This window comes from Chrysoperla carnea, chromosome 2 (assembly GCF_905475395.1).
Source record: "Chrysoperla carnea chromosome 2, inChrCarn1.1, whole genome shotgun sequence".
Taxonomy (NCBI): Eukaryota; Metazoa; Arthropoda; class Insecta; order Neuroptera; family Chrysopidae; genus Chrysoperla; species Chrysoperla carnea.
The window spans coordinates 26,576,373-26,601,744 of NC_058338.1; the positions used below are offsets into that span (position 1 = coordinate 26,576,373).

General features: G+C 29.1%; 3 protein-coding genes and 1 non-coding gene across 4 annotated transcripts; 1 reads left to right on the forward strand and 3 right to left on the reverse strand.

Moving 5' to 3' along the window:
- Positions 1-1,351: 1,351 nt before the first annotated feature.
- On the forward strand, positions 1,352-6,645 carry LOC123292594. The gene is made up of 4 exons (XM_044873307.1): positions 1,352-1,398; positions 5,552-5,919; positions 6,168-6,345; positions 6,477-6,645. The coding sequence occupies exons 1-4, from the start codon at positions 1,352-1,354 to the stop codon at positions 6,643-6,645; spliced, it is 762 nt and encodes a 253-aa protein (XP_044729242.1).
- A 2,699-nt stretch (positions 6,646-9,344) lies between these two features.
- Positions 9,345-11,843, reverse strand: LOC123292595. Its single transcript, XM_044873308.1, has 3 exons — positions 11,556-11,843; positions 11,079-11,398; positions 9,345-9,381 (listed from the first exon to the last, which is right to left on the reverse strand). The coding sequence occupies exons 1-3, from the start codon at positions 11,841-11,843 to the stop codon at positions 9,345-9,347; spliced, it is 645 nt and encodes a 214-aa protein (XP_044729243.1).
- Positions 11,844-12,694: 851 nt separating this feature from the next.
- Positions 12,695-25,372, reverse strand: LOC123291518 (NPC intracellular cholesterol transporter 1 homolog 1b-like). Its single transcript, XM_044871828.1, has 23 exons — positions 25,261-25,372; positions 24,100-24,336; positions 22,465-22,677; positions 20,893-21,049; positions 20,315-20,444; positions 19,720-19,915; positions 19,526-19,651; positions 19,158-19,375; positions 18,991-19,089; positions 18,717-18,910; positions 18,141-18,332; positions 17,844-18,045; positions 17,586-17,779; positions 17,420-17,523; positions 17,112-17,239; positions 16,654-16,769; positions 16,242-16,380; positions 15,999-16,162; positions 14,614-14,878; positions 14,063-14,268; positions 13,742-13,973; positions 13,558-13,671; positions 12,695-12,876 (listed from the first exon to the last, which is right to left on the reverse strand). Exons 1-23 carry the CDS (start codon positions 25,265-25,267, stop codon positions 12,712-12,714), a joined length of 3,798 nt encoding a protein of 1,265 aa, XP_044727763.1. The 5' UTR covers positions 25,268-25,372; the 3' UTR covers positions 12,695-12,711.
- Positions 15,555-15,627, reverse strand: Trnav-cac. Its single transcript has one exon. It is a non-coding gene; the product is annotated as a tRNA-Val (tRNA).

Below are 25,372 nucleotides of genomic sequence, written 5' to 3' on the forward strand. Positions count from 1 at the left end.
ATGAATTTTTTAACTTTGTGACGTCATCAGAATCCAAAAATTTTATTTTGCTCTATCACATCTAAATTTTATCTAATTTTGATGAACCAAGTATGTAATCCTACTAAATTTGGGCCATACTTTTCAAATTTTTGATCAAAATTAACCCAGCTCTAATAAATTTCAAGAATGTGGAGACCTGATTCCGGAATTTAGCACATTAATGATAGCTAGAGAAAAATTGACATCACAGTTGAGAAGAATAACCCCAAAATAGTGGATTTCAAAAAAAATTCCAATTAGATAGGAGAAAATTTGGCTCTATTATCAAAAAAATCGAATTTATTAACTTCATGACGTCATCAGAATCCAAAAATTTAATTTTGCTCTATCACATCCAAATTTTATCCAATTTTGATGAACCAAGTATCTAATCCTACTAAATTTGGGTTATACTTTTCAACTTTGTGATCAAAATTAACCTGGTTCTAATAGGTTTCAAGAATGCGGAGACCTGGTCCAGGAATTAAGCACATTAGTGATAGCTAGCGAAAAATTGACATCACGGTTGAAAAGAATAACTCCAAATTAATGGATTTCAAACAAAAATTCCAATAAGATTGCAGAAAATTTGGCTCTATTATCAAAAAAAAATCGAATTTATTAACTTAATGGCGTCATCAGAATCCAAAAATTTAATTTTGCTCTATCACATCCAAATTTTATCCAATTTTGATGAACCAAGTATGTAATCCTACTAAATTTGGGTTATACATTTCAAATTTTTGATCAAAATTAACCTGGCTCTAATAAGTTTCAAGAATGTGGAGACCTGGTCACGGAATTAAGCACATTAGTGATAGCTAGCGAAAAATTGAAATCACAGCTGAAAAGAATGACCCAAAATTAGTGGATTTCAAAAAAAATTCCAATAAGATCGGATCAAATTTGGCTGTGTTGTCAAAAAAATCTAATTTTTTAACTTTATGACGTCATCAGAATCCAAAAAATTTAATTTTAGCTCTATCACATCCAAATTTTATCCAATTTTGATAAACCGAGTATGTAATCCTACTAAATTTGGGTCATACTTTTCAAATTTTTGATCAAAATTAATCTAGCTCAAATAGGTTTCAAGAATGTGGAGTCTTGGTACCGAAATTAAGCACATAAGTAATAGCTACCTAAAATTGACATCACAGCTGAAAAGAATGACCCCAAATTAGTGGATTTCAAAAAAAATTCCAATTAGATTGGAGAAAATTTGGCTCTATTATCAAAAAAATCGAATTTATTAACTTTATGACTTTTTCACGATTCTTTACTAATTTTGTTTTACCTATAAAACATACGTTTCATTTTAATGACCAATATGACAAATATTTTACTTCGTGCCCAAAAACCAAACAATTGGCAATTGTGAGAACTTATCTCATGTGAAAAAAATTCCAAAAAATGTATTATTGGTTCCAATAAATGATATGAATTAAACTAAGTTTAAATTCATTCCAAGCTTCAACGATATTTTTTAGGTAGGTTATTTTGCCATATACTAAACAAATTCAACGTAAGCCCTATCATTAATATCTAAAATTTCACACGTTAACATATATTTACATAAAATTCAAGTATGTAATTTTCAAATTATGCGGTAAAATATTTAAATAAATATATACAATTATTTTATTGTAATAACAATAATTAATTAGCTGAATGCTCATGTTACTATAAACCTTTGTTGGTAATTACTATTTAATTTTCTTTTGACATTATAATATTAATTACACTTTGTTATAAAGTGATTTATGTGTTAAGGCTTATTTTTTTTATACCATTTATATGAAATATACTAAGGTATACTAAGTTTAGTGCCAAGTTTGTAACGCTTCAAAATATTGATACCATGAACAAAATTTTGGTTTAGGTGTCCATACAATCACCTAATAAGTACATTTCCGGTTGTCTGTCTGTCTGTCTGTCATCTGTCGTCTGTCCGTCCGTCATCACGATAACTCAAAAACGAAAACAGATATCAAGCTGAAATTTTTATAGCGGGCTTAGGGCGTAAAAAGTTAGGTCGAGTTCGTAAATGAGCAATATAGATCAATTGGGTCTTGGGTAGGACCCACTTTGTACACCGTTAGAGATAGAACAAAAGTTTAAATATAAAAAATGTTCCTTATCAAAACATAAACAACTTTTGCTTAAAACATTTTTTCGTTAACATCACTGTTTACCCACGAGAGCGCAAATTGTATAGTATGTATTATATGGGAATATCAGTTATGTATGTGTGACATGTATGTGTGTGTTATGTGAAAGAGTAATCAACCCTGCCTATACATGTTATTTCAACAATTAACTCAGTCAATTGTTTGTTTTCACTTGTTGTTAAATTATATTTAAGGAAATAAATATATTGTAGTAATTTTTTCCCGAAAAGTCGATGGTAAGTTTTTAACAGACCTCTGCGCCTTAAGTTAAGGCTACTTAATTTCCCTTTTTAATACCGTATTAACCTTCGGTCTATATGGGTGGAGAAATGTGTTTTGGTAAGTTTCACATATAAATTAAAAGAGTAATAAGTATAAGTAGGTACTTATGTAAAAATAAGCATAAAAGCTTTTTTTGTCTAACTGGAAGAGGGGACTAACCAGTCAAAGTATACGATATACGAAATGCTTCAGGCGACGCTCTATTACGTTTAGTTTGTTTCAAACTAAATCAATTCAGCCAGACTTACTTTCATACATACTTTCCCCAAATTGGTAGTTAAATGTCTTTTTGATAAAATTAGATAAAAAAATAAAATTTGGAATAAGACTCGAAGATCTTTGTCTTGGTCTTGAACATTTAATTCTCTAAATCTGAGTCTTACTTATAAGAGTCAGGCAAAATTCCTGATTTTAACAGCCTTAAACATAGATGAGATAATTCTTAGGACACTTGTACTATTTTATTTTATTTGCCTGTACACTATTTCAACAAAAAATAACATTTAAAGTTCGCCTCCAAAATTAGAGGCTTTTAACTTAAAAGTACTAGACTTGGAGCTCTAAAATGGGGACCAAATTTCCGTTTTAAGGCATTTACCGTTGTAATTCCATTGAAATATAACTTTAGGTTTGTTAAAAATGAAAGTAAATCCCAATTGATTGATACTCTCTTGTAACAATAAATATGTTGGTAGAGATTCGAGAGGTTATAATCACTTTCACAAAACTTTGAGTTAAAAATAATCTTGGTTTTCGCATTGGTTTAGGTTTAGACTTCATCTTGGCTTTGCATTTCTTGAAAAACCCAAGCCTGCAAGAGTCAGACTGATTCATCACTAAGTCTTACTATTAAGAGCCGCCTTAACCCCTCCCCCTCAAATTTTAACGCCAATAGAAACCAAGCGCGAATCCAGACCTCAAATAAGGTGATGGACACGGCACAGCACCCGAAAATTGATCAAATGCGAATCAGAGTATGAACTCACTCAAAATAGGGGTATGTAAATTGATTTCCAAAAGTACTCTTCTACCGATTTCGCTAGGATTTTTTTTCAATTTTTTGGAATCTACACGTTTTGAAACGAATTTTTAACAAAAAAAATGTTCCCCCCAAAAATTATCAAGAAAATGGCATCAAAGAAAAAAATGTAAAGATAACAACCTCGTGCAGTAGGTCGCCCGGATCGTTCCTTATCAAAATCCTCTAGATTTATCCAATTAATAAGAAAAACTCGACCGTCTTGGCACAATACGAAAAATGACATAGATTTTCCACGCAGCTCATGCAAAGAATTTTTCATTTACCATTTAAACCTTTAAAATAAAATTACTTTCTATTTTTCAATGAGACTTTATTTTACAACTTTCATTAAAAAATGCATACTGTTTAATGCATTTAATGCATCTTTATGCTTACTTGTTAATTGACAAACTAAACTAAATGCATTAAAAACAACAAAAATAACAAAAAAAAAGACAACTGCAAGATATTATTTGAATTTGTTATGGTTGACAATTTTAGTTAAATAATATAATTACATATTACATATTATAACTGATTACCATACGCAGTCCGTACCTATCGCTTCTATGTATGCAAGACCTAGTGCTTCTGAATGTGAAAGTTAAAGGTGAAAACTTTAGATTAGATTGATGTTAGATGAATTACTATCTATTATTGTTACACATATGTGACGATAATGATGATGACAAGTATAGTAAGTATAGTACCATATAGTTCTACCTAAATAAATAATAACAATATATATTATATTTTTATTTAATTGTATTATTAATAATATTTAATTTAATATTGTTTTCATCAATTCTTCTGTAACATTCTTTTATTATAAATATGTAGATTTTTTATGAAATTATATCATTTTTCATTTATATGTTGTTTCATTAAGACCTAAAATTTCATTTAGATTCTGATCGATTTATTATTTAATTATGTTCCAAAAATCAATCTGTTTTATTTTTCTAATTAATTTATTTCAATATGGTTTAACTGTTCCAAAAAAATACGAATCAAATAGTAATAATGAAGGGTGAGTCAAAAATTATTTTTTTATTATTTTTATTTTCGAAAAACACTTGAATAAACTTTGACTATTGTTAGTTTTCGATTTCCTTTTTAAAATAAAACTTTTGCACATAAAGGATTTAAGAGATATAGTTTTCTAATAATTATAATTTTGAAAATTTCTACACAAAGAAGAGCATATATTTGATAACAAGTGTTTTATGATCGGGAAGTAGGTAATCGGTTATTAGAAAAGGGAGAGGTGTGTTGTAAATATTGCTTAATTCGGAGCATTTATTTTTCAGATGTCAACATAGACTTGCCATCTACGCGGATTTTAAAACAGCGTTATTCATGTATCATTGTTTTGTTCGAGGTACAGAGTCGATGACTGCGATACAGCGTATATTTCGTCAAAGTTTCAATATCGATCGAAATAACTCTGCTACCGCCCGAAACATAATCTTACAAGTTGGGCTAATTCAATCATGTTGGGCTAATGATCTTCAGTCACCTTTACTGAGGCTTTAGCTCGAAGATTATTAACCAAAGACAAAATCTGGCGGGACTATTGTCATTTTAATTGATATTTAATCTATGGCGGAATTCGATCTATCGACTGGCCACTCTGAACAAAACAATTATCCGTGAATATATGTAGTTCTAACACTTACGATACTGACAGCTTAATGTCGACAACTAAAACAGAAATGCTTTGAATTAATTAATATTTTTCCACAAACTCGACATATATTGGATTATTTCTCTCTTTCTACATGTTTTTCCGACCAATGACAAATATCCCAATCATTGTGACAAGTAAACTATTTCAGTATAGTGTTAGATAGATATTTAATAATTTTCGCGAAAGTTTCAGTATAAAATTAAGTTTTACTAATCTATAGTTTAAATTTCAATTCAAATACTGGAACTAAAGCAAACATGTTCGAGGAAATGTTTATTTAAGGATCCCATTAACGATTTAATGTTCGATATCTGAACTATTTGGTTTATTTTATTTCTCTATTAATTATTAATAAATTAACTTTAGAGGATTTTTACCCAGTACGGGTACATATTACACAAAAGTAAAAGATAGTGCACCTCCACCACCCTCTTCAACAACAGAGATATCAACAGTTGTTCCTATCGAGCCAAGATCATTGGATAAAAATCAAACTGACAGTGATTCAGCACTAGAACGTGTCCAAAGATTTGGTATAACTGGTTATGGTGGAGGTTACGGTGGCACAGCTGGTGGTACGCCTGGTGTGTATGCACCATTAAAAATTGATCTAGGCGGTGTTGTTTTGGGTGCATTAATTGGTTTAGGTGCTGTTCTCGTTCTGCCAAAATTGGCGTATGTTTTCTCACATGGTTATGGTGGAGGACATGGTAGTTATGGCGGTGGATACAGAAGTGAGTATCAAATTTTATGTAAACACTATTTTTTACCCTTGTTAAGTTCTTTTTGAATTAGAAATATTAAAAATAAACAATTTACTTAGAATTATCAGATATTTTAAAACTTTTTTTTTTCGAGATCACCCTGTATCTCGAAAACGAAACATTTTGGTACATTAGGCTAAAGTGTTTATTTGGATGTCCCTTACAATCCCTAGAAGATTCAAGACATCAAATTATTTGTCATTTATTTTCAAATATAGGTGTGGAAACAACGTTAACAGAATTAATGAGTAATTTGGAAACATCTTTGGAAAAATATAATATTGATTCTAGTTCTTGTATGCAACGATTGGTCTGTTCAACCGTTCAAAGTTCTCAATCAAATATGGAACAAGGGCTCGCTTCAACTATGGATCAGTGGGTTCAAATGCTTACAAAGTAAGAACAAACTTACAGGAAGTATTTTATTAGTCTTTTAATATAAAAATTTCATATACCTGAAGTTCCCTTTAATAACTTTAACTTCCTTAGCTAAATACAAAATAATTTTTTCTGTTTCTAAACACTAGGAACCAAGTATTTTCTGGCATGTTAGATGGTACGGCTATCAAAGAAGCTGTTGATGCAGGTTGGAGTCCAGATCCAAATGTATGTGAAAAATATTACCCAAAATGTTCAATAGATAAACAAAAAATATTACAAATGGTTTCGAATTTAATGCCATCTTACACTTCATAATCATAAATAGTAGATTAAAAAAATTATCCATTTTGTATGCGACTTTTAAAAAATTAGTTGAATTTAAAATAATATAAACCAAATAGATTTTTTATTTAAAAACTAATTATATTATTAAAATAAAAAATTAAATGTTTTAAAGAAATCGTTTTTGTACCTTTTTCACCGAACCTTAGTTTATTATACTAACGAAATATATGAAAATTCTCACTAATAAATGACTGTAATGTCCGTCGTTGCGTCATATTTGGGCGGAGATATTAATTTACATTTTGTTTAAATAGCTAGCTAGCCCAAGCATATTACGGTAGAAAATACCAATTTTATTTTTTTAGTGAAACAACATTTAACAAAGTTTTTTGGGATTCCGTTTGATCCAACATTTTTTGCTTTAATGTCAACTTAAAAATGACACCCTGTAAATGGTATGAGTGTAAAGGGCTGCAAAAATTATTTTTGTCCGGAGCGGCTAAATAGCTAGATCGGCCCTCTGAAAATATGCGTGAGCGAGCGTAATCTAGGTGGTACATTATATGCATTACAAAAGAAGTACGGATTACACACATTTTCACGTTGCCAAAAATACCTTCCCTAAGTATTTAACAGATCTTAGACAGTCTTGATCTTGAAAAACCATCATATTAAATGTCACTAAAATGAAGGGTTGTGGATTTAATGATTTTTTCAATATCTTAATATATATGTTAGTGCTAGCAATATTGATGAAAACTATCGATGCGAAAGGGTTAAAATGTTATCAATGTAACACGCATTTTGTAAAAAGTATTGAATATACACCTGTTTGTGATACAGATTATTGGGAGGTAAGTTTTGTTGTGTGTACTTTAATCCTGATTAGGTACTATTGAGTAAATAGCGACACTCCAGTAATAGACCAAGATTCCAAAATCCACACCAAAAATATACGATATGGTTTCTCTTGTCTCAAGGTCATGGTCATCAGAGTGACGTGCAGAGGGTCTAAGAGTTAAGATGAAACTGTCATTTTTATCAATCGAAAATCCTGAAACACCATCCCCACCCTTGTTTTTTGGTAAATTTTCTTACAATTTATGTAATGTTATTTTCTGTGACACGGCGCCAAGACCAAAGGCCACCACGGGGGGTTAATAGGGGTAATGTCTGTCAAGAAACTATAATAAATCATTGAAGGTATATAAGTCATACCCGAGATACCATATAGCATCCATGGTCAAACGTGGCTTAGACTCCGACTTCTGTATCTAACATATGAGTAAGACAGTGATACCCTTACCAGTGTCAACCAATAATACGAGTAAGACAGAGAGACAGCATTTTTTTCTACCTATCTCTTTACTATGAGAGAAACTGAGATAGGTAGAAGAGACGTACACCTGTCTCCCTTCCTCCTCTATGAGCAATGCGGACTTGCATAAAGAGACACACAATAAACTTTATGGCACGCAATAAACCTATAACAATGGTGGCTTTGACTTAAAATAACTCGGCCACTCCTGCCATATAGGTATATATCTTATTCTATTTTTTTTTAATGGTATAATACAATTATTTAATTTTATTATTACACAGTCAATGACCAAAAATAAGACAAAAGAATTGGAATATAATTGTCCAAAACAACATAATAATTTTTGTGTAAAACTCATTGCACAAAGAAATAATACGCCTCATACAAAACGTGGTTGTGTTGGAAAAAAAGATAGATATGGAAACAAAATAAGAAATGGTTGTATAACACTAAGAAAAGATGTGTTACTTTGTGTCTGTGACACAAATTTATGTAACCGTTCACCAGGAAAATTTTATAATAATTATGTTTCTTTGTATTTCATTTTAATAATTCAATTAATAAAATATTTATAATAACTTGACGTTGGTTTTTAAGAAGCTGTGTAAATAGAGGCGAACATAAAATGCTCTCCTATTTGCGTCTTCGTAAGAAATTAGTGTAAGAATTTTGTATAAGAAATTCTTTTAATGTGTTAAATTTAGCACTTCATTTTCCACAATATACATTTGTTTTTTTTTTTTTTGCCCAATTAAGAAATGCCAAACTGATCGACAGGTCGACATAATTGAAGTTGGATTCGCATTAAGATATGGTGCATTAGATTTTGGCATTTTTTATGGCAAATATAAAAATATATTTGCTGCTAAGTTATCTTCGATAGACTCTAGGGTTTTTTTGGATGATTTTATCGTAGGTTCCTTCAGGTCCAGGCTAGCCCAGAACTATAGGGTGACGAATTCTATCGGAGAGATCTTCTAATTTGATGAATATTGATTCTCTTAAAAAAAATTTATATAAACTTTGCTTTATTTACGAAATATTTTTAAAAAAAAACCAAACAGAGTGCTTTTCCACCTCTATCTTCAATTTCCACCCTCTAATTTAATAACACACCGCTGTTTTTCTTCTTTAATAACCCAATGAACGATTCCTGAAATAAAAACCCGTGAACGTCTTAGTTCCTTTCTATAAGACATAATCAATAGCCTAGTAGTATGTAGTGTCGTTAAGTCAAATTTAAAAAAATTCGTTTTCCTAGCAACAGTACTGATTAATTATTTATTTTGAATGATAATAAATCAAAATAATAATATAATATTACAAAAATGATAACCGATGCTCGAACAAAAGTAATAATTGCATTTTTTGTATTTTATGCAATTTTAATATTAAAAGTAAAAAATTACTACCAAACTAATAACGATGATAGCGTAGATGACAAACTACAAAAAAATAATGAATCATTGATTAAAAAAAATTTAACTTGTTATCAATGTTTCACAAATCCTGAATACAAAATATCATTTTGTGATTCACAACATTGGAAATTAACTTCCGAAAAGGTAATCAGTAATTTTTGTCTTAATTTATATGGCACGCCATTTTACTATTTAATGTCCGAAAAAAAATGATCGTAATAATAATACATTATTATTATGTTATCATCATAATAATAATCATTTTCATTATGTACATAATTTTAATTCAATCATTTTTATTATGTACATAATTTTAATTCAATCATTTTTATTATGTACATAATTTTAATTCATATTAAATAGTAAAACGGCGTGCCATATATTTCCATTATGTACATAATTTTAATTCAATCATTTTTATTATGTACATAATTTTAATTCTCTATTTCCATTATGTACATAATTTTAATTCAATCATTTTTATTATGTACATAATTTTAATTCTCTATTTCCATTATGTACATAATTTTAATTCAATCATTTTTTTTTAATCTAATTCAAATAAAATTAACTGATTTATTATTATGTATCATCATAATAATAATACATTTTTATTATGATGATAACATAATAAAAATGTATTATTATTATGTATCATCATAATAATAATTCATTATTATTATGATGATACATAATAATAATACATTTTTATTATGTTATCATCATAATTTTAATTCTCATCTCTCTTTTCTCATCTTATCTTATATCAATCTCTCTTTTACTAAGATTTATTTTACAAAATATAAAATATAAAACATAAAATTTCTGATTGAAAAAAAATAATTAATTAATTTTTTTCTCGATAAAAATTAGCCTATTAAATAGTAAAATGGCGTGCCATATAATTTACGTTAAACATAAAACTTTCATTTTATATTATAAAGAATCGGCGAAAATATACAAGAGAATGTTCGAATACATCAAAGTTTTGTGTAAAATATGAAAGATACAACACAAATACAAAAAAGTTCTCTACGAAACGTGGATGTGTTAAAGATACAGATATGTATGGACGTAAGCTAAGAATTGGATGTATTCAAGTGGCTACGAAAGAAAATCATATACAAGAACAAATTTGCTTATGTACCAGTGATTTGTGTAACAGTACGATCAATATTTACTTAAATGATAAATTATTGTTAATTTGTTGTTTATTTTATTACATTAATTATTATTACAAATTATTATGGATTTAATCAGTACATGTTGGATCTTTCTATTCTTCATTTCAGCTTTTTAAAACATTTGTTTTCTACATTTTAAAAATGCTGAAATTTTTACAGCGTGCTCAAGACGTAAAAAGTGAGGTCGAGTTCGTACATGAGCAACAGAAGTCAACATCTTGTAAGCCGTTAGAGATAGAACAAAAGTTTAAATGTAAAAAATGTTCCTTATAGAAAAATAAACAACTTTTGTTCGGAACATTTTTTTGTAAACATCACTGTTTACCCACGAGGGCGCAAATTAGATACAAATTTTATAGTATGTATATTATATGGGAATATCAGTTATGAATGTGTGGCTATCTAAAAGTGGATATCTTTCTTTACTTATTTGTCGTCAAAACACTCAGTACATGGTATTTAAATAGTTCAACTCAGTCAATTGTTTGTTTTCACTTGTTTTTATTTCATATTTATAAGAGGTAATAAATAATATACACAATTACATGAATAATAATAGCGTTAATAGGTTTTTGTAATCGTTCACTAAAATTACATAAATTATCTCGACATACACATAACATTGTGTCCAAATGTGCAATAACGGTTATACAACCAATTTGAATTTCATTATCATCATCATCTGTTGGACCGCTGCATCCACGACGTGTTGTAGTAGCCGAACCTTCATTTATTATCATTTTTACACAAAATGTATCTGTTCCATTTGCACATTCAACATCATATCCAACCTTAGCTGCTTCTATATTGTATTTCCAAAACTGTGCACCACATGGATCAAATTCGAAATCAACTGTCTGAAAATTTTAAAATTTCATTAATGAAACCCTGTCAATTATCAAAAAGTAGCCCGCAAATAATACTTTATGCCCCCGGACATATTCATCTTTCTAACTTTTAAGGAAAAAATCTGGAAACTTGAATATAAATATTATGCAAAATAAGAATACGCACTTTTGATTCACATTGATAACAGTGTAATCGTTGTCCTCGTCTACTCTCGGATGAATTAGGAAACATTTTATGTATTTTGGAATCACCACCTCCTCCAGTTTTTCGATCTATAGTTTTATGACTCTCACTATCTTTCGGCACTATAATAAACCTGCGTCCTTCAGGGAACAAATCAGTCGAATCTTCGGTAAACGTTTCTTGTTCCTCGGTTATATTTTGACAATACATTTCTTCTACTACCAACAGCAAATAAATCATTACTACAATACAAAATAAGAAGGGGGTCATTATTAATATTTATTTGTGATTATTTGGCACTGATAATTCGATGTCATAGAAACAAAAATTGTGCTGCTTGGTAATAGACCGGCAATTAGAAGTTTCAAAGTAAAACTTCGTGAAAATTTATTACTTCTTTGATAATTGCTGCAGAATTTTTTTGTTGATAGCTAAATCTACCGCCCATATTGTGAATTTTTTTCCTAGGCCCAATATCGCCATATCTTTTTTTCTTCGCCTTAGGGGGCATAATGACCCAAAAATTCGTGATCAGCGCACAAAATTACCCCTTAGAATAGTATTTTCAGCCATTCGCAATTTTTTTCGAAACGGGATCGATTTTGACTACCAGATGACTGGCTTATGTAAATTCTCAAAATATTTAACTAATTGTAAACCCCACTAATTTTGAAGCTAATTTTTTCTCCTGGGAGCGTATTTCACATAAAATTCACGGACGCAAAACAATTATTGAACATTTTTTATTTATCTCTCAAATCCACGGAAGAAAACGCTTAAATGGGTACCCAAAATCTTTAATTAAGTTCTCATAATCTCTTCAAATCGACGTATTATGTTCGAAGTATTTTCGTTGGAAGTCTTTATTTATTATAGGTACTGCTATCGAGACAGATTTTTCATATTTAAAAATCACATTACTTTAAAGTTAGAGAGAGGGTACATAATTTTTAGATCTTCGTGTCTGGCTATGTTCATTTTAGCAGAAACGTTAATTTGAAACATTGTATTCTTCTCTGAAAGAGCAATCCAACGATTTACTAAAAAAACACTGCATTAAAGCATTAAAATAAAATTATTTAATATCAAAATAATAATCACATATTTATTTCATTTGTTTATAATTTTAAATTAATTATTAACAAAAGCTTAAAAATACAGGTAACAATATTAAGCCATGTAAGGCACCTACAACTACTATACATAAATACATTCGAAAGTAAAATATTTGAAATATTTGGGATTTAGCAAATGCTAATACGATCACTCCAAAACATTTTGTTAATGTTATTCCCATAAATACCTGAAAAATATAAAAAGAATATTAAAAATGTTTTCACATAGCTCGAGCACGACTAACAATGGTGAACCGCAGGGCAGATTAAACCCCACCCGTAAATTTTCTTCAGCATACCGTTGTGATACCAAAAAAGGGTTGACCCATCCCCGGCTACTACTCCATGAATCATTTGGAGCCGTTTAGGAACAGCAGTAATGCTTTGACGTCAACGAACTTAAGGTCGGAGAGATCGTCAAAGAGAGGCTGGCTCAAGTGAGTCTACCTCCTCGTGGCAAGAGTTGGACAGTGACAGAAAAGATGAGACATCGTTTCTTCCTCCTCCTCACTGTGACAGCGCCTGCAGTATTCATGATACACTGTCAGACTCAGACGTTCAGTATGATTGCCGCCTAGCCACTGTCCTGTAATTCCCGCAACAATTTTGCTAATAGAGGCAATTGGAAGTGATATAAGATCTTCGGAACGATTATTCTCAGACTATATCTGTCGTGTAGTATCGCAAGAACTTTCCTCTCTTCTAAAATTGGCCTTAATATAGTGGTTAAAATTTTTGTTTATTTTGGAAAAAGAAAAAAAAAAACAATTTTCTATACTAAACAAAAATATCCCCAGCTTAAAAAAATATTATGCAAATTTCATCCAAATATAAATTATCCAAAGCAAAATTATACAAAATATACTTACTGAACTACCCATTGTCGTAATTGCGTCAGTAGCTTTCCCTAAACTTGTCGATTCTTTTGAAACCCCAAAAGCGTGAACTATGTTACTCACGAATTCAACAGCGATTCCAACTGCCTAAAAAAATCATAATTTTTTAAAAATAGAGACAGTTAGAAAAATATTATAAATAATTGTCTATGTTTACCATCACTAAATTTACTAATGAGATAGCATTCAACGTAATATTCCACCAATATAAACAACCAGCTATATTTGTAATAATTAATGTTACAAATAGTAAAACAACACCAGACGAAAAGAATGAGAAACCAGTTACAACTAAAGTCACAACAAATACCGCTAACAATGAGTAAAATATTGAAAATAATGCATCATTCCATATTGTTAAATACTGTTCATAAAAAACATAAAATACACTAAAAAAAATTTAAAAAAATTAATTTTATTCGCCTGTCTGGATTTCAATTTGGATCACTTTTATCAAAATTATAAATTTATGGCATACCTGTAAGGAAATATTTCAATTTTCTCACTAAGATCTTCAGTTAAATTATAATTGCTTAATGTAAGTGTTAAATTATCTGCGACTATTCGAGCATATTTTAAAGCTTCATAGAAGTCTTTAGAAGTTTTTAATACCGTATGGAATGAAGATAAATAAAATTCTTGAACCACTGATGATCGATTATCAAATAATTTATAATTTACAGACTGAAAAAGAGATTTAAATAAAATTTTAGTATAAAGCGATTATATGACCGGAAACGGTCATCACAAATTTACTTAGACGATAATTTTTAGTAAATGGGATAGGTATGGAAAGAATTGTTTGGACAAGACAACATAGTAGATTATTGTGCTTGTAACAGAAACAACTATAGTAAAATGTTATAAACAACTGATCACACACCGAGTATTGTGTGTATCCTTAAGCAATGTTGACATATTACTCATTCTTATGAGAGTACCGTGGCTACCGTTATTTTCGAGTTAAATTCGATTAGAGTTTAAGTTCGAAATGTAATCGAGAATCATTTAGGTACGTATAATACTTACGGATCCATAGGCTGCATGTCCAGCTTTAGCACATTCAGGATCAGGATTATCTTTTAAAAAATATGGTAAAAAGCGATTAAAATCGTTTTCTGTTGGACGTATTGAGCCAACATCCGATTCCCTTGAACATTTTGTACATAGTGTCTCATTATGTACAGAATGTGGACAAAATGTTTCATTACTAACAAAATGTTGGCAACATTCTATCATACTCCAATCAAAATAATCATCTAGCCACGAATTTGATGGCATAGCTATATATGACCTGTATATACAAATAAAAAATATTTTTAATAGATATATAGAATGATTAAATTGGAATTATACATTTTTAATTGGAAATAAAAACAAAACAGTATGAGATAAGATAAAATGATTTCAAGTAAATTTACAAAACCATACAGAAATGTTAATTTTTGTATACGTAAACATGATTAATAGACCACATATGCCGGTTTTTTTCACCCCAAATATGTTAGATCTCTTTGAATAAGTAAAATTTCAGGTTTTTGAGAGAAGAAAATCAATTCAAATGTTGTTATAAATCATGTTTACATCCATAAAAATTAACAGCTTTTTGTGGTTTTTGGTATGGAAGTATACATGAAGCAAGAGGCGTTCATTTACGTGAAATCATTCTTAGATAAAAATATTAGGATTCAAAAACTAAAATTAAATAATAAGCTGTATTGATATTTTGTTTTTCAATTTGATCGACATGTACAAGGTGAAGTTTTCAGCTGAATATTTCGAAAACGGAATGGAAAAACAAAAACACGAAAATATGCCTATAATGCTCATTACAATGAATGAATATACAGTTTTCCTTTATGAAATATCTCAATTTTTGGAATTTATTGAAGGTTATTATAAAAATAATAATTTTGATTAAAATAATTTAGAAAATAAAAATAATAAAATTATGTAAAAAATTTCAAAACTGTTTCCGCCCGGGATCGAACCGGGGACCTTGTGCGTGTGAAGCACACGTGATAACCACTACACTACGGAAACTTATACCAACATTGTACTTTCAAATAACATATTCTACACTATATTAAATACGAAATTTATATTTACTATTTTGTAAGTCTTCGCAAAATTAAATAATAATTTTTCTCATTTCATACATTCAAAATTTATTAAGATTTTGTCCAAAGTATTACTGCAAGCGCAGGGATAGCCTATTCTACGAGATAAAGATCTACCAAGTTTTTTTAACGTGCAATTCTACTTCCGATTTGTACGGTTCCAAATTATTTATTTGGCAGTTCTAATGGACAAAAAAAAAACAGCTGATAGAAATTCTTACATAAATTTTTAACCAAAAAGCCTAACTACACCTATTTTGTTGATTAATTTATTTAGGAAGAAAAATCACTTACGAATTTCGATGTTTCGAAGCAACATATAATTGAGTATATATCGAATCTCTGCCACATCCCATACCTCCACAAAACACATCTTGTACATCTTTCTTACTATAGTCCAAACCAGACTTTACGACCCAATAAACAGGTGGTCCAATCGATAGCAGTTCATTCATAAACTAAATTTTAAAAAAAATCCTTATAATTTTTGAAAAGAAATAAAACTTCTTATAAATTCTTCGTATTTATATTACATACTTGAAAATATTTTAAAACATGACTGTCATCGGGCATTGAGAGTTCCTGATCCAGTCCTGGTTCGATGCTTGGAATAACCATCACACTCACGCATGTCCAAAACAGGAATATTACTAACGTTATAATTCGAACGTTATTCCTAATCAAGAATAAAAATAGTTAGCTTAATAAGTATTTGTTATGCAAAATATTTGTTATTCAAAACCCATATATGCTTTTAAAGTTAACATATACTTGAAACTCGATAAATAAATTTTATCAAGGAAAGTTCTGTCTACTTAAAAAAGACATCCTATATTACCCATATATTTTGATCCCAAGGATTGAATTTCGGATGGAGATATTCTATTATCTAATAGTTTTATTTTGATTAGTTAAAACCCTAAAATAAAATAATACTTCAAATATTCACCTCATTAAGTTTGGAACATAAAATTTAGACCATAAATTATAAACCCATCCGTTTGAGTTTGGTTCATAATCATAAATATTTTTCTTGAAACAGCAAAATATTTCAAAACGTTTATCCTAATAATAAATAAATAAAACAGTTACGAATAATAAATTGACAATATGAACTCACAGGGCTAATTTTACTGGTAGATAACTTAGGCACTCAATTCAAGTGCAAAATCCTTAGGACAACGTCAAGTTTTTCATTTAGCAACTAGTTCAAGCATATTACTACGAAAATCAGTGATTTCTGGAAATATATGACCGATCTTTTTTTTAAATTCACCTTGTTTTGTCAAAAACGAAACGCAACTAATCCGCCAGCAAGGTAGGGACGGCTAAAATATTTCATATCTAGTGACTCGTCAACACCAACTAGTATATTTAGCCCTGTTACTTTTTATAAATTGTAATTACCGAAAATCGTCTATCATCGAGACTAAATATTGCTATAAATGCTGTTATTTGCAATATAAAATCGACCAATATTGCGATTGCTGCGTACAATGCAAATGTTTTTACAGCAGGCATAGCTGATAGTGCGCCTAAAAAACATTGAAAATAATAATTATTATTATAACAGAAGTGCCATTTTAGGAGGAAGCAGCGACAATATTAATGTGTAATAATATTGATAGCCTCATTTATCGAAATTTGCAATTTTAATAAGTTAAGTTTTCCTGAATAATTGTAATTTCTTTTACCCCAAAATATTTTATACAAACCTAATCCAAAACAAAAAGCTTCTGATAAACTTGTTAATAACATCGTTGGTCCAACATTTCCAAGTGTTTCCCCAATTTGCTCAGCTTGCGTCAATTGTTTATTTCTAGCGAAAAAATTATTAAAATTATTATATTAAATAATTTTGGAGCTCTAGATTGAATGTACCTTGGCTTTCGTTGATGAGTTTGAACTAATATAAAAACATTATCGATTCCCACAGCTAATATTAAAAATGGTAAAACTTCTATCGTTAATAAAGTCGTTGGTACACCTTTATAACCAAATATTCCGATAGAGCATAGTACAGACGATAATTCGATAAATATTCCTCCAAGACCTAACATAATTTTCGTATCAACCTTAAATAAAAAAGTCGTAAATTTTAGTTAAAATATACTTAAAATCTATCAAATGATAACTTACAAAAAACGATGTGAATGATCTAATATGACCTAAGGCGATTGTAATATAAACGAACATAACCGCATAGCTGATGACCACCGTCCAAATTTCGGCATTTGATTCTCGCTCTAATTCATCCTCAATTGATCTCTCACTACTGTAAGCTACTTCGATATAATTAGGTTTTTCATTCTTTTCCCACTCTCGAATTAATGATATAAATCTGAATGAAAATAAAAATTTTATACCCATGCATAAGATTTTCCGATAATACCAAAAATATTTCACTGAGCCAAGAGTTTCGTTTCAATTACTTACTGTTTTTCCCATTCCAGGGCTTCCTTTAAATTTTCTTTTTTATTCTCGTTATTTACAAGAAAAGTTAATACAATTCCCTTGGCATCATAATAATACGGTTCACCATTATCTTCGTAGGAAAAACCTCCAAATACTAAATTTGGTTGGACTGGCCCTCCGTATAATGCCATACAATCAGTTCCATATGGATTTCTACATTATACAAAACATAAGGAATATCAATAAATAATTCGGTAAAAAACTAATTAACATTTTCTTTTTAACTCTTGCATACAAATATCTCTTTCTGCACTGTTTGTTCTTATTAGTCCTTACAAAATAAAACCTATAGAAGGAGATAATAACTTCCACATTCGTTCTCTACTGAGCAATAGACAACTTTTGCACTCAAGTAGTTATTAGCTTAAAAAATCGTACAGAAAGAAAGAATCGTTCCCACAGTCAGAAATTAGAAAATGGTTTGAGCGTGTTTGCTGGTTGTCGATTACCCAAAAAAAACTCTATTTCTAGCTCCAGATTCCTGGGTAATCGGCCACTTTCACACTCGAAGCACAATTTATACTATTTTAAACTTACACTAAACATTTATCAATACGATTTAAATAATTTTCGCCGTTAGTATCAGTTTTATTAAATTCTTCCCAATCATTTTGGAAAAATCCAAATACTGATTGAACAGTACACTGTTCAAGTGTAACAGGGCCTGTAAATTCATTAGCAATTGGTGCAAAACATATATCTTGTAATCCTTTATTGTCAAATATTTTTATCTGTAAAAATAATTTGATTTATTATGTATAAAATATAAAATAATCAAATAAAATATATATAATCAAATCAAATATCTTACCTTTTCAATTTTCTCTTGCAATTTAAATATTTCTGCTAAAAATTCTTGATCAAATGCACGCCCAAATGTTATAGTTTGTTCATTTATAGTGTGATTTACCTAAAATTTTTAATGTAGGATAAAATTGTTAATAAAACATCCCCTTTGACAAAAAATATTCAGTTTACCTGAAAATCACGAGTATTCTTAAAAAATATTTGATTATTTCGATAAAATGGACGAAAATGACTATCGAAATACTCTTTTTCGAGACGACTTCGACTATCAGGAGCTGCCCATAACTCCACTGGATCAGTAGTTATTTTTAGGTATGTTGCACCATATCCCAAAGCAATAATAACCCAGGATGAAAACATTAAAACTAGTATAGGATTTTCAGCCACAACTAAAAATCAAATAATACAACATTTATCGAATAATCCTCTAAAAAATAAAATAATCATAGATTTATTCTCATTCATCTTGTAAGAAGATAGAACAACTAGAGTTTATGAAAGTAAATAACTTTCCTTATAATTTCCTATAATTAACTTACATGTTCCCCACCATCGAAATAATATCTGCATTCCTGATGTAAGAAAATTTGAGTATGCTTTAAATAAACATTGATTCACTGGAACGCCCTTGGAAGATAAAGAATCAGGTGTCGATTCACCAGATACTATGATAAAACAACATCATTTACTTAGAGAAAGAAAATTTAAAATATTTAATTTAATTTGTTATTACCAAGGTCTTTATTTCTATATTTTATGAATGCAATTCCTAAGATGAAAGCTGTCCCGAATACAAATACAAATAACCCAATAAGAAAATATACACCATCTAATCCCAAAATTGTAAAATAATCAGATGTTCCAAATGGACTATCACCAATCGGGCATGATAACACACAATCAGCACATCCACAGGCGGGAACGCCTGTCTAAAAGTTAAAAAAAAAAGAAAAATAATTGAATGGTTAATTTGGTGTTACTTAGGCTAAGTTCAAATTAATGAATTACAGAAATACTGGTCGTAAAAATACGTGGATAGCTCGTTAAATTCGGAATAATGTCAAAATTTCGAAAAAAAATAGCAGAATCGTTTTTCAGCACATAAAATATTGCAAGGTATAAACAATTAAAGATGAAAAAAAATTTATATGCTCAAAGTTGAGCAGTGGTGTTTTCAAAGTTAATACCTGATTGTAATCGCGAAAACAAAGCTTTAATAACCACATATCATTTCACAAATAATTTTTATTTAAGTGATTTCTATCGCAAATTTAATTTTTCCAATAAAAACTCGAGACACTGTGTAAATATATTAATCTATAAATTACCTGGTAGGTCTCATTACATGGATAAATGTTTTCCGGATTAAAGGCATCACTTGAATTTGTTTCAAATATAAAATTTATCTGCATTGGAGCAAATGGATTATCAGCAGTGCTTCCCATAAAATCAAACCAGCTGAAAATGAAATTATCATACATTTTCGACAGTTAAAAACGTTTGCCAGTCTTCGAAATTTATTGGTCCACTTTTGCTACTTTGATCTAACATCATGATATTTCAAAATATCAATATTTTGTTGCCTTCCCTACCGTAAGTATAGTTCTTTATAAAATATCAATTTTTATTAGAAATATTATTTCATAAATCTTATAAATTAGGCGGAAATCGAATTATTTGCTACTTGAACTTTTCTTAAAAGGAATAAAAAACAAAAATCCAGCTTTTAATCCTAGTCCAGGGTATGACTTAATATAAATATCAAATAATTTCTATTAGGATTGCCTAATTCTTCTATTTGGATTCCTGCGAATAAAATTTGAATAATTTCTGTCGAATAGCGATGTTAAGGACATCACTATTCACGGCTTTAACGCTTAATTTAAAAATAATCAATGTAGTTTACCGTTTCGAGTTACAAGTTTTGTAACTGTTATCACCTCCACAAGCTCCAATGTCCATTGCTTTTTCACCAGTTTGAGTGAATATAATATCTTTACATGAATCGTATGTTGTATTTGCATACGACTCAGTCATAGTAAAATTAAATGCTACCACATACTCTAAAAACATAAAATTCCAAAATCATTAATAGTCGTCATCATACAAGGTGATTTTTAGGATTCCATCCATCATAAAAAAGAAAAAAAGAAACCCTTATATAGGATCACTCTTGTGTATGTATGTTCGATTGTTTCGACCTACATTTTAAAAAGTTCCCACTTTTATATTTCGAAAACGAAATGGAATATCATTAGATGCAAACATGTATCTATCTACTCATTTTTAGGTAGAACGAAAAAGCAGTACGATAAATACTGCAGTTTTCGGTACGGGGGCATCTTCATGGTCAAAAAAATTTCTTTTTACGACAAAGAATAAAAATCTGCTCATATTTTGGATGTTTTTAAACAATTTTTGTCTCTTGGCTCTTTTCACCTCTCCTCACCGTTTTTAAAATAGAAAAAAAATTCGAATAAAAAATTTGTTAAAATTGCAAGGTCATGACCCTTTTACAAACAGACACTTGATTAATCATGGCGTAACATGTGATATTTAAAAGATTATCATAGACAATAATTTTTATGGATCTCAAAAACATTAATTAATTAATTAATTAATTAAATAATAAGAGATTACTCATATTTAATAATACATATTATCAAATTTAATGGTTTTATCTAATTGATAAATAATGGTATAAAATGACTTATATTATACTGAAAGAAAGTTACCTAGATAATGGTTTGGAAGCAAATTTATTTATTAAATACTTGAAAAGTAAATTACAACGTAAATATCAATTCTGGAAATTTCTTAAGCTAGTACGAGCGCCAAGACAAGTTTAAACTTGTGGTTGAAATTATTTGTACCTTAATTTCAACTTTGATAATGAATTTTTGCTATAACTTCTTGAATGTAGACAAAAAATAATACCTAATAAAAATTTTCAATATCTGCCTTGGTTTTCGAAATATCGAAAGCTTAATAATTAAACAAAATTTTAATTTTTTATATTTTGAAAATCACTCCAGATATCGGAAAATTTTATTCTTACTTTTGTCTTATATAAACAAGTTACAACATAATTCAACATCAAAATTGAAAAATTTTTTATTTTTAATTTGTGTTCCCACTTCCGTGCCCATAGCTAGTTTTGGAGAAATCTATGAAAACATATCATCCATCTACCGTTTTCCGATTAGAGCAATGTTAAATATGCTTCTTTTGAAGTTATTTATTTATTTAAATAGTCCGGCAATCCCCCCTAAAATTTTCAGAATTGATTTAGACAACTTCATATAAACAAAAAATCAAGCCTTTTATCCAAAATTGCCCTAGCGCTCGTACATCCTTGAATATTCGTCATTTCGAAATTTAAAATAGCGTCACTTTTTCAAGGTAATATAGGGCAAGGAAAGCCTATATAAATAGGTTTTAAAAACTATTTAATAATTGATACCTTAATGATATTTACCTTTTCCTTTCCAAGGTCCAGGATCTTCATTTTTGCTTGTTTCTTCTATTACTATAAATTCATTTTGATTTGGCGCACACGCTATTGCGCAAATATAATATTGCATATTCCATAAGCATGTTGGACATCTTTGGAACATTACTTGCGCATTTAATATCCCATCATACAATCTGACTGTTTGATCAGCGTCACAGCATAATTCAACATCATTTGCTATTGAAAAGCATTTAAAAATTTTTTAATATATATTGGACGCAGTCTACTATTACTACATTTTTCAACAAGGGATTTGTCGGGGCCCTAAGTGGAAGATCCCAACCAACGTACTCAAAGTCATCCATTGTCAACTTTTCGCTAAAAAGTTTTATTAGCCTTTTATTAACCTTCCAAACCCATGGCCTCTCGACTACCAAATTCTGAATTGGATCTCATATTATCGTGGAAACGCCGAAAAGATTAGGTGATGTAAATTTCTTGATAACTTATAATACAAACAAAATAAGAATAAAAGTCCGATAATTTAATCAACATAAGCTCAAAATGTTTTTAATAAAATTAAATATTTGCTGTTTTACGTCGGTAATTTTTAAAATTTTGTCAATTTTCGCTTAAAGTTATCCCTCGATAATGAGGTATTTAATATTTTTATTAATTGATCATTTTAATTTTATCTCTATTTTATTTGGTCCTAATTGGACAGCTAGAAAATTAAAACCTTTTTTAACATAAATATTTTTACATTTTTTTTTTTGTATCCAGTAATGCCTCAACATAAGATAATATTTTTCAAGGATTTAGATTTGTTTGATTGATTATTTATAAAACTGAAGTGGATTCCATTGATCTAAATGCCAGCAAAAGGTTCAAAATCGTATCAAAAAATTAAATTGATCAAATACTTGGAGATAACATTTAGATTATTTTTATAACACGTTTTTTTCAAGTGTCTTAATAAAAAGGTAAGCTTATTTATAAAAATTAAAATATCTGAAATGTTCATTAAGCATCTGCAGTTAACAACACTTTCAATTATCAGAAATAAATTAATGATTGACACTAATTTCCTATTAGGCGCACGAGTCTGAAATGTAGAAACTTGTAAGAGATAGAGGAAAATTTAAATTTATTAGAACGTTATTCCTTATAATTGGATGGAAAAAAACATCAATTTTCATCGAAATTATTAAGTTTACGTAAAAATTTTCCTCTATATCTCTCACCAAAAACAACATTTTTATATTCGATTTTTTCCGAAATTATTAAGTTTACAGAAACTTATTTCGAGCCAATATTGTCTGTTATTCTGTAAAGAATTAACTTTGTAATATAAGTTTTCCTCTATCCCTTAAAAAATTTCGAACATGGGCTTATTTTAGCCCCCGTTGGAGAAAAGAGTAAAGGTAGGTCAAGGCAGCTGACCCTCCCCTGGATTTAAATTTAGTTTGCTACTACGTGTATGTTTATTCTTAAATACAGTTGAATTTATAAAATTTTTACGTTAAAATAATTTTTTTTTTTTCATTTACTCCTACTATATCAACAGTTCTTGTTTTGTTTGGCCCGCTAGGGGCTAAAAGCTGTGTTTTGGGGACTAAAAGCTGGGTTCAATATATACTATTTAATTTAAAAACTTACCATTTTCAACATCTTCAAAATAAAATGGACAAACTGTTTGTAAAATACCTAAAGCTGTTTCATTATTTAGTTTTTTAGGTTCTGAAGGTTTTGCACAGTTTTGGTATGTATTTGCAGCTTCATTATAATGGCATTCGCCATACATCATACAAGTTTTTTTTGCCTGAGCTATTGATATGTACAATACAAATACATAATGTAAAAAACATATTTGGAAAAACTTGCAAGATTTTATTACTAAAATAAAAAATGAAAACATATTATCTTCTGAATAATTTGGATAATCGTAAATACAGTAGAGTCTCGATAACCCGAACACTTTTCGTCCGCCCTTTAACACAGGGAAAATAAAAAACTGACTGAGTTAATTATTGAAATATCCTATACAAACAGTGTTGAATATCAGTCATTTTATTTTTTTATAAATAAGATAAATTTTATTATTATTATTATTAAAATAATAATTTTTTAGAAGAGTATTGAAGTTGAATATGAAATGTTTATACATTTTTGGAATTCTTATGAGTTAAAGAAGTTTTTTCTGGAATAAGCAGGTCAAGTTTGTAATAATTTTTTTTAAGAGATTTTATTTTCTGTGGCTTTGCCAGGGAATTATAAAAACTTCAATTCGAAAAATATTAATAGCGACATTTTCAAAATTATAAAATTATATTTAACGAAGCACTTATCTCTGGTTACTGGTACATTAGTTTCAAAATCTATAAACCATTTTATTTTCTAATGCGAAAATTATAAGTGTTTTGATTTTTACGCAAATTTTTTAAGATGCATTCGACAAGCATGGCTCATAGTTCATAAATAGTACAAAATTTATGGGTTTTTGTCAGTATAGTGAGTAAAATTATCACAGATTGTGGCAAATGGTTTCCCGACAAATAAAGGAATATTCCCTTAGCTTCTAAACTCCACCCTCTTGACCTAATCCAATTAAAATTATAAGAATTTTTAATATTAAAAAACTGCTAAAAAGTTAGAGTTTACATTTATATGAACCAGAATAATTCTTTTGCGTTAGGTACTAAACAATTTTATTTTTTTATAATTGATACGTGGCGTCGTGACGCTATCCGGACGCTTAGCGTGTTAACGTGAGAATCTATCTTAGCATCCGAAGGAAAACAATATAAGAATTAAACTTACATAGCATGATAATAATAATAATAATAATAGTATTTGTATAAAACTTAAAATCCCATTATTTAAACAAAAGACTAAAGTTTAATAAATATCACAGTTTAAATTGATCACTATT